At 45.6% G+C, this 10,279-nt stretch overlaps 1 protein-coding gene across 12 annotated transcripts in view; it reads right to left on the bottom strand.

The window, feature by feature from the left end:
- ATAT1 (alpha tubulin acetyltransferase 1) overlaps nt 1-10,279 on the bottom strand; it is a 95,617-nt gene that overhangs the window by 82,795 nt on the left and 2,543 nt on the right. For all 12 annotated transcript variants that reach the window (XM_078774844.1, XM_068109723.2, XM_068109717.2 and 9 more), the window contains exon 2: nt 6,561-6,621. In XM_078774844.1, the coding sequence (XP_078630970.1) occupies nt 6,561-6,581 (21 nt within the window). In that variant the 5' untranslated portion in view covers nt 6,582-6,621. The remainder of the gene's footprint in view (nt 1-6,560; nt 6,622-10,279) is intronic.

Here is a 10,279-nt window from a genome sequence, read left to right as displayed (position 1 = left end):
CCGCCCCAGCAAGTTCAGCCCGAGAGCAGACCGCAAGATGCTGAAAGAAGTGTCCAAGAACACCATAATGTCATCATGGGTCCTACAGGTAGCTCTTGCCACTGTTTATGTCAAAGTGCACGAGTCTACCATTAGAAAGAGGCTGCACAAATTTGATCTACATGGGAGGTGTGCCAGGAGGAAACCTTTGCTGTCCAGAAAGAACATCAGGGCAAGACTAAAGTTTGCCAATGAACACCTAGGCAAAGACCAGCACTTCTGGAACAATGTGCTCTGGACAGATGAGTCAAAGGTAGAGCTATTTGGCTCTCAAAGGTAGAGCAAATAGCTGTATGTTGAAATATGTTGAAAAAGTCAAAACTTTACATGGGGTGTACTGTACTTACTTTTTCACATGACTGTATATATATATATATATATATATATATATATATATATATATATATATATATATATATATATATATATATATATATATTTTTTTTTTTATATTGTCATGCGATTGCCCCTCGGTTAAGACCGGGGAATCGCGGATGGAAACGAGCTTAACGAGACGTCCGGGTCAATGGCGGATTTCCTATACACGTGCGCGGGGTAAAGAGGGAAAGAGGAAGAAGCGGCGAGATTTACCTGACACGATCTCGCCGGGCAGTCTTCAACCTACAGGAAATTAAACTCACACGAAACGGAATATATGTACAAAAGAACAAGGCTTTATTGCCACAGATGCCAATAACAAGAACGTGCCAATAGTTAAATGTCCTAAATCGGGACGTTCCCACACAGACTTCAGATACAAAACATTGGAGGAATGAAACAAAGAAAACGTTGTGGTTCAGGTGTGGTGCGTCTTATCTGTGTCTGGATGTAGCGTCTGTCAGGAATCGTCCAGGCTCCGGTGTGCATGCTCCGTCAGGCCTCACCGAGCGCCTCGCTCGTGCCGGTCTCGCCCGCTCAGTGGCAAGTTTAGCTCGCACGTGAACGCCAGGGAGGAGAATCGACGGTGCTCCAACGTTCCCCCAACGTTCGTCGTAACGCAGGCAATTTGCAGTTCGCAAAGGAAAGGTCCAACCGGGGACGAAAGGCAAAAGCAGAAGGGAGGTCCGGACAGCCAAAGCCAAAGCGAGAAGCGCAAAATGCCGGCAAACCAAAATGCGCAAAATGCGTCTGGTCAAATCCGTTTCTGGTGTTTGTTCCCCCTCCATCCCCTCCCTTACCTCAAATGGCCACACAGTTGACATCGCACGTGACAAAGCCGAATGCCTCAACTCTGTGTTTGCCTCAAAATCCTTAGTCCCAAACCCATCTCTCTCTGTTCCCACCTTTCCCAGTCGAACCAAACTGCTCCTGGACTCTGTGACCTTCTCTCCTGACAAGGTGGAGGAGTTTTTGTCAAACCTCGACTCTGATTCTGCAACTGGACCAGATGGCATCAGCCCACGGGTCCTAAAATCCTGCTCTGCCGCTCTATCTCACCCTCTCTCTGTTCTTTTCACCCTATCTTTTGCTCAAGGTCATCTGCCAGCATCCTGGAAATCAGCAAACATTACCGCTTTACACAAAAAAGGTGCAAAAACAGATCCTTGCAACTACAGACCAATCAGCCTGCTCCCAATTATCAGCAAAGTCATGGAATCCATCATTGCTTCGGATATGAAATCTTTCCTCTTCTCCAATGGCTTGATCTCTGATCATCAATTTGGTTTCAGACCAGGTCACTCTACTCTGGACATGCTGCTTCTGCTGTCTCAACAATGGATGGAGGTCCTCAATGCCAAACAGGAAATCAGAGCTGTCTCCCTTGACATATCACGTGCCTTCGATACGGTCTGGCACCCAGCTCTGCTCACCAAACTCTCCTCCTATGGTATCCATGGAAATCTCCATGCATGGCTTGCGGACTTCCTCTCTGGTCGTAGTCAACGTGTGGCCCTGAATGGATTTCTCTCATCTCCCCTTCCCGTTCAGGCTGGAGTTCCCCAAGGCAGTGTGCTGGGCCCTGTGCTTTTTCTGGTCTTTATCAATGATCTCTCCGACTCTCTGGAAAATCCTCTGTATCTCTTTGCTGATGACTCCACTCTCTGCCGCTCCATTCCTCTTCCCTCAGATCGGCAGTCTGCAGCCTCCTCACTCTCTGAAGACCTGGACAAAATCACAGACTGGTCAAACATGTGGAACATGTCTTTCAATCCTGACAAATCTCACACTCTTACTATGTCTCTCCGAAAAGATCGACTGGACAACCCTCCCATCTACTTTCTCAACAATCCTCTCCAAGAAGTTCTGTCGCTCAAGCTTTTGGGTCTCACCATCTGCCATGATCTTTCTTGGGAAAACCACATTTCCAAGCTAGCCTCCAAAGCCAGTCGCCGACTGGGCATCCTCCGTCATGCGAAGTCCTTCCTAGGCACACCTGAGCTCCTCACCACATACAAGGCTTTCATCCGCAGCTCAATGGAATACTGTTCTCCCCTATGGGCTGGTGCTCCTGCCTCACACCTGGCTTGGCTTCACGCTGTTGAATCCAAAGCTTTCAAAATCATTGGAATCTCCTGCGATGAAGCTAACTCCGAGGGCCTTTCACTCTCTCACTGCAGGCAGGTTGGTGGTCTTTCTGTCTTCTACCGACTCCTCTCCGGCCTTGCTCCCCCAGCTCTCTCTGTGCTCTGTCCCCCAAATATTCCTACAGGTCGCACAAGATCTGCCAGCCACCCTCTGATGGTTAAACTGCCGAAATCTCGGCTCTCTGCTCACCTTCACTCTTTCATTCCTCTTTTCTCCCGCCTCTGGAACAAACTCCCACACTCACTTCAATCACACTCCTCCCTCCAGGTCTTCAAAACAGCTGTTCACCACCATCTCTTATCTTCCCCCATCCAAAACCTTGATCTTTTCTACCCCCACTAATTCACCCCAGATCCACCTTGTTTGAAATTACAACTTCATTCCTGGAAGTCTTGGCAGTGTCCATGTGTTTTATACCTCTCCCACCCCCCCCCCCTTCCCATGCCTCCCCCCCAAAGCCCTCTCCCTCCCACAGTTCTCTCGATGTCTCCATGTCTCTCGGTCCCTGCTCTCAAATGTTGTGTTTGTGTCCTTCCCCCTCTCTCCCCATCTTGTCTACCGCTCCCGATGTTATTTGTTTTGTGTGTCTGTTTGTCTTTCTGTGTGATTAATGTTCGCTCTTTCACGAGCCTCGATCTTGTATACAAAAAAAACAAAAAAACAAAAAAAAAACAGTTTTATCGCTCGGCGTCTGACGTCAGCTCTCTCCCTCTACCAACCAGTGCCTCGTTTTCTCGTAACCTTTCGTGCCTTTTCACGTCAACGGCGCTTCTCCTCCAACCAGTGCGTAGCTTGTTGGTGGTTCGTTCGCACCCTCCGCACTGATTGGCCGAGTGCCTTTGGTATCACGTCATCGTGTGGCACGTTCTCAATCCTCCCTACTCTCCAATCGGTGCTCCGGTTGTTGCTCGTCCCTCCCCCTCCTGTCAATCACAAGCCTTCCTGGGCGTGTCTCTCAGCCTGCCTGTTCGATGTTTGATGCCCATGCCGGCGTTGTACGCGGCCGCTTCCGTCTGCTCTTCCGGTCAGTTTTATCGTCTTGTGACGGAGGGGGATTTAATTAACGTGTGCACTAATGGATCTCGCTAACGTATAAGAGTGCATTGCCATAAGGGACAATGGATTGATCACAGAGGTTTCACACACAATGGAGTCTTATCCTTATTCCCTAGAACTATTTATCATGCCCCATTCCTCGTAATGGGAACGAAGACACACCTTAATCCAAACAAACTGCCTAAACAGAAATTACAGGTGCGGTTTCCTATCACGACAGCCGAAGCATGATACCTATGCCGATCTACCTGGATCTATATATCCCCTACCCAACAATTTGCATTAGGGTGACGTTGAAATCTGAGTGAGAATAATTCTAAATTTTCAAAATGGTAATAGCCGGCGAAGCCGGTGTTGTGAATGAACGCGTACGTATTATGTTGAAAAGCCAGATTTTGCTGGATCCTTTGAGAATTTCGAAGCTTTGACGCACCAAATCGCTTAATGGAGGCCGCCATCTTGTGGATGCGGAAGTATGCACAAAAAATTGTGAAAAAGTTCAATAGAGGCTTTGGCTTCGCCAGCTCATTGCGGCTTTGCAGTAGGGTCATATTATCACTCATTTTAAATGGAGGTTAAAACCAAATCACCACCTTGCAGTGACATGAAAGGGTTTTTTCCCCATGTTATACTTACAAGCAGCACAGATGGTTAATTAAGGTGATGGATGCAATTTATAGGGTAGATAGAGCAGAATGTTGGAGCATGGAATGAAGGTATAGGAAAGGGTGTTGGAGAGGAGGATAAGGAAGAAAGTGAAGATTGACGAAATGCAGTTTGGATTTATGCCAGGACGAGGAACGACAGACGCGCTTTTTATTGTGAGGCAGTTGCAGGAGAAGTACATGGAGAAGAGGAAGAAATTGTTTCTTGGGTTTGTTGATCTGGAGAAAGCATTCGATAGCGTTCCACGTGAAACAGTGACATGGGCATTGAGGAAGTTATGAGTGGAGGAATGGTTGATCAGAGTAGTGATGGCAATGTACAAAAGAGCGCGCACAGCTGTAAGGACGAAGGACGGGAACAGTGGCGAGTTTGAGGTGAAGGTGGGAGTGCATCAGGGGTCGGTACTAAGTCCACTACTATTTGTAGCTGTGATGGAGGTGCTGGCTCAGAATGTAAAGGAGGGTTTACCGTGGGAGTTGTTGTATGCAGATGATCTGGTGTTGATTGCAGAAAGTATGGATGGACTTAAGGAGAAGATGAACAAGTGGAAGGAATGTATGGAGACAAAAGGTCTGAAGGTGAATATCGGAAAAACGAAGGTGATGGCAAGTGGTAAAGCATGTGGTGAGGTGGAAAGAACTGGGAAGTGGCCGTGTGCTGTGTGCAGGAAGGGTGTCGGAGTGAATTCCATTCAATGTACAATGTGCATACAATGTGCGTTTCGGGAACTGAGTGGCGTGCTGATGAGGAGGAGAGTGTCGCTGAAGCTGAAGGGAAAGGTGTATGCTGCATGTGTGAGAAGTGTTATGATTTATGGGAGCGAGACATGGGTAATGAACGTAGAGCAGCAACGAAGGCTGGAAAGGGTGGAAATGCGAATGGTTCGATGGATGTGCGGAGTATCGTTGAGAGAGAAAGGAAGACAAATGATGAATTGCGAAAGATGATGGGAATATTGCCTGTGATTGATGCTGTGAAGAGGAACAGGTTGAGATGGTTTGGTCATGTGTTGAGGAAGGATGAAAGTGACTGGTTGAGAAGAGTGATGGACGTTAATTTAGAAGGAAGTAGAGGACGGGGAAGACCGAGAAAGACTTGGCTAAAGATGGTGGAAGAAGAAATGCGGGCAAGGGGGTTAACAAGGAGAGATGCAGAAAATAGGGCAAAATGGAGAAGATTGTCATGGGGACCGCAAGGCTAACCCCCGCTCTAGCAGGGAAAATGGCCTTAAAATGCATGTTGTTGTTGTTGTACAATGTGCGCTGAGTGGGTTCATCAAAAATGTTGTGGTTTGAGAGGGTCATTAACCAGTGTGGCAGCTACATTCAAGTGTAAGGTGTGCACAGAGGGAGCTGCAGATGGAGGAAATGTTGAGTTGGATCTTGGAGATGGTATGAAGCTGGTAGGTGTGAAAACATTTTATTACCTAGGAGACATGCTGAATGGAGAAGGTGGATTAGACTCTGCAACGGTTGCTTGAGTGAGATATGCATGGAAGAAATTTCGGGAACTGAGTGGCGTGCTGACGAGGAGGGGAGTGTCGTTGAAACTGAAAGGAAAGGTGTATGCTGCATGTGTGAGAAGTGTTATGATTTATGGGAGCGGGACATGGGTAATGAACGTGGAGCAGTAACAAAGGGTGGAAATGCGAATGGTTCGGTGGATGTGTGGAGTATCGTTGAGAGAGAGGAAGACAAATGATGAATTGCGAAAGATGATGGGAATAGAGCCTGTGATGGATGCTGTGAAGAGGAACAGGTTGAGATGGTTTGGTCATGTGTTGAGGAAGGATGAAAGTGACTGTTTGAGAAGAGTGATGGAAATGAATGTAGAAGGAAGTGGAGGACGGGGAAGACCGAGAAAGACTTGGCTAAAGATGGTGGAAGAAGAAATGCGGGAAAGGGGGTTAAACAAGGGGAGATGCAGAAAATAGGGCAAAATGGAGAAGATTGTCATGGGGACGCAAGGCTAACCCCCGCTCTTGCAGGGAAAATGGCCTTAAAATGCCTGTTGTATGGAGCAGAATGTTTGTGAAGTACAACATGTCGTCTTTTGATTAAAACCATCGGCAAAACAACGTGTAAAAATGTGTAATATGTGTATATTTATGCATATATAACATATATAACCACATACACATAAGCTCCATTATCGATAGATTTATTGCTTGCCAAGCATCTATGAAATTAAATAAAAGATCGTTCTTTGACCTCACTTAAAAAAAAAAAAGAAAAAAAAAAGAAGAGCAACAGATCCTGTTTTCTGGTTTTTACCTTTGCTGAAGCATTTCCCATCTCGTCGACAATGGTTTCCAGTTCTTCGCTCCATTTCAATCTGCAGACAAATTCATTCCATTAGCTCATTCACCAATTTCACACAAACACGAAGATTGCAATGCAAATTACAATGGCCGGTTTGGCCAAGAACATCTTGGAAGTGAAGTGGCAACTAGAAATTGATACAGAAACAAGTGCTCTGGACAATGAGCCACCATCCCAGAATATTTTCCTTTTAAGTCTGACAAAACGCAGTGGTATTTCGGATTTGGATTCGAAGCTTCTGGAAAAAACAAAATGGTCTCAAGATAATTAATTTGTCGAAACAAGATAGTTAATAAAAAGCCAACTGTCTCACTAATGACCTTTCGTAGAGGGGCCTGTCCTGCTCTGTCCTGCATGTAGTACGAGTCTTTTACAAGTTGATACTAATATTGGATGGTAATTGCAGTGAATCAAAATGATTAACACAATTTAAAAAATAAAGTAACAGTTAAATTAACTGGAGTTTGTCATACTAAATATATACACAAAAAGACCTCCCTCCCTCAAAAACTGGGATTTTGAGGGGAGGTTTTCAAGTTTGGGTCACAACCCTGGGTTAGGGAACCCCGGGCCTAAAAGGTATGCATGCTCGCCTCTAAGCTAGCCTGGGTTTGAATGTCATCCCAGCTATACAGCACTATCCTGGTGTTTCACGGGTTGGGTGATTCATAAATAGGCCCTTGGATGGATATTAAACTGGGCGTGGATATTAAACTGGGCGTGGATATTAAACTGGGCGTGGATATTAAACTGGGCGTGGATATCAAACTGGGCGTGGATATCAAACTGGGCGTGGATATCAAACTGGGCGTGGATATCAAACTGGGCGTGGATATCAAACTGGGCGTGGATATCAAACTGGGCGTGGATATTAAACTGGGCGTGGATATTAAACTGGGCGTGGATATTAAACTGGGCGTGGATATCAAACTGGGCGTGGATATTAAACTGGGCGTGGATATTAAACTGGGCGTGGATATTAAACTGGGCGTCCCGTCTGCCAGCATTAGGTGGTGGACGTTAACGATCCCACGGTGTCCTTTGCGAAGAGTAGGCGAGTTATCACCAGCACCCTGATTACAAATTTACTGTCCTAAATATTGCTGGGAAAACAATGGCAAACCATCGAGTGTAACCCTTGGCAATAAAACTGCTTTGGCAGCACAGACGCCCTGTAACGGAGTATGGTACATCAGGATGAGAATCAGAAGTGAAGAAGAACTTAGGGAGGGAAGACCTGGTTGGTATGGTCATGTGCAACAAAGGTCAGAAGATGAAACTGTAAAGAAAGCAATAAAGCTGAGAGGACGTCCGAAAAGACACGAATTTAAATTATCAAGGAAGATATGGAATGTTTGACACACAGCAACACCTCGTGATGACACAGCTCATGTCATGATCGTAGAGGCCATGGTCATACAGCTCATGTCATGATTATACGCACCTCATGTCATGATCATACAACTCGTTATCACACAGCTCATGCCATGATCACACAGCTCATTATCACACAGCTCATGTCATGATCACACAGCTCATGTCATGATTATACGCACCTCATGTCATGATCATACAACTCGTTATCACACAGCTCATTATCACACAGCTCATGTCATGATCACACAGCTCATGTTATGATCATACAGCTTGTTACCACACAGCTCATGTTATGATCACACAGCTCATGTCATTATCACACAGCTCGTTATCACACAGCTCATGTCATGATCACACAGCTCGTTATCACACAGCTCGTTATCACACAGCTCATGTTATGATCATACAGCTTGTTACCACACAGCTCATGTCATGATCACACAGCTCGTTATCACACAGCTCGTTATCACAGCTCATGTCATGATCACACAGCTCATGTTATGATCATACAGCTTGTTACCACACAGCTCATGTTATGATCACACAGCTCATGTCATTATCACACAGCTCGTTATCACACAGCTCATGTCATGATCACACAGCTCGTTATCACACAGCTCGTTATCACACAGCTCATGTTATGATCATACAGCTTGTTACCACACAGCTCATGTCATGATCACACAGCTCGTTATCACACAGCTCGTTATCACAGCTCATGTCATGATCACACAGCTCATGTTATGATCATACAGCTTGTTACCACACAGCTCATGTTATGATCACACAGCTCATGTCATTATCACACAGCTCGTTATCACACAGCTCATGTCATGATCACACAGCTCGTTATCACACAGCTCGTTATCACACAGCTCATGTTATGATCATACAGCTTGTTACCACACAGCTCATGTCATGATCACACAGCTCGTTATCACACAGCTCGTTATCACAGCTCATGTCATGATCACACAGCTCATGTTATGATCATACAGCTTGTTACCACACAGCTCATGTTATGATCACACAGCTCATGTCATTATCACACAGCTCGTTATCACACAGCTCATGTCATGATCACACAGCTCATGTCATTATCACACAGCTCGTTATCACACAGCTCATGTTATGATCATACAGCTTGTTACCACACAGCTCATGTTATGATCACACAGCTCGTTATCACACAGCTCATGTCATGATCACACAGCTCGTTATCACACAGCTCATGTAATGATCGTAGAGCTCATGATCATACAGCTCATGACATGATTATACACAGCTCATGTCATGATTACACACAGCTCATGATCACACAGCTCGTGTCATGATCATACAGCTCATGTCATGATTACACACAGCTCATGATCACACAGCTCGTGTCATGATCATACAGCTCATGTCATGATCATACAACTCATGATCACACAGCTCGTGTCATGATCGTACTGCTCGACATCACACAGCTCATGTCATGATCACACAGCTCGTTATCACACAGCTCATGTCATGATCACACAGCTCGATATCACACAGCTCATGTCATGATCACACAGCTCACATCACGATCATACAGCTCGTTATCACACAGCTCATGTCATGATCACACAGCTCGTGTCATGATCATACAGCTCGTTATCACACAGCTCATGCCATGATCATACAGCTCGTTATCACACAGCTCATGCCATGATCATACAGCTCGTTATCACACAGCTCATGCCATGATCATACAGCTCGTTATCACACAGCTCATGTCATGATCATACAGCTCGTTATCACACAGCTCATGCCATGATCATACAGCTCGTTATCACACAGCTCATGTCATGATCATACAGCTCGTTATCACACGGCTCATGTCATGATCATACAGCTCGTTATCACACAGCTCATGTCATGATCATACAGCTCGTTATCATACAGCTCGTTATCACACAGCTCGTTATCACAGCTCATGCCATGATCATACACCTCGTTATCACACGGCTCGTTATCACACAGCTCATGCCATGATCATACACCTCGTTATCACACAGCTCGTTATCACACAGCTCATGCCATGATCATACACCTCGTTATCATACAGCTCGTTATCACACAGCTCGTTATCACAGCTCATGCCATGATCATACACCTCGTTATCACACAGCTCGTTATCACACAGCTCATGCCATGATCATACACCTCGTTATCATACAGCTCGTTATCACACAGCTCATGCCATGATCATACACCTCGTTATCACACAGCTCATGCCATGATCATACAGCTCATTATCACACAGCTCA

This window comes from Myxine glutinosa, chromosome 3 (genome assembly GCF_964187855.1).
Source record: "Myxine glutinosa chromosome 3, kmMyxGlut1.1, whole genome shotgun sequence".
In the NCBI taxonomy this organism is placed as follows: Eukaryota; Metazoa; Chordata; class Myxini; order Myxiniformes; family Myxinidae; genus Myxine; species Myxine glutinosa.
Note: the sequence above shows the minus strand (reverse complement) of the source record. Positions and strands in the feature narration are given on the sequence as shown.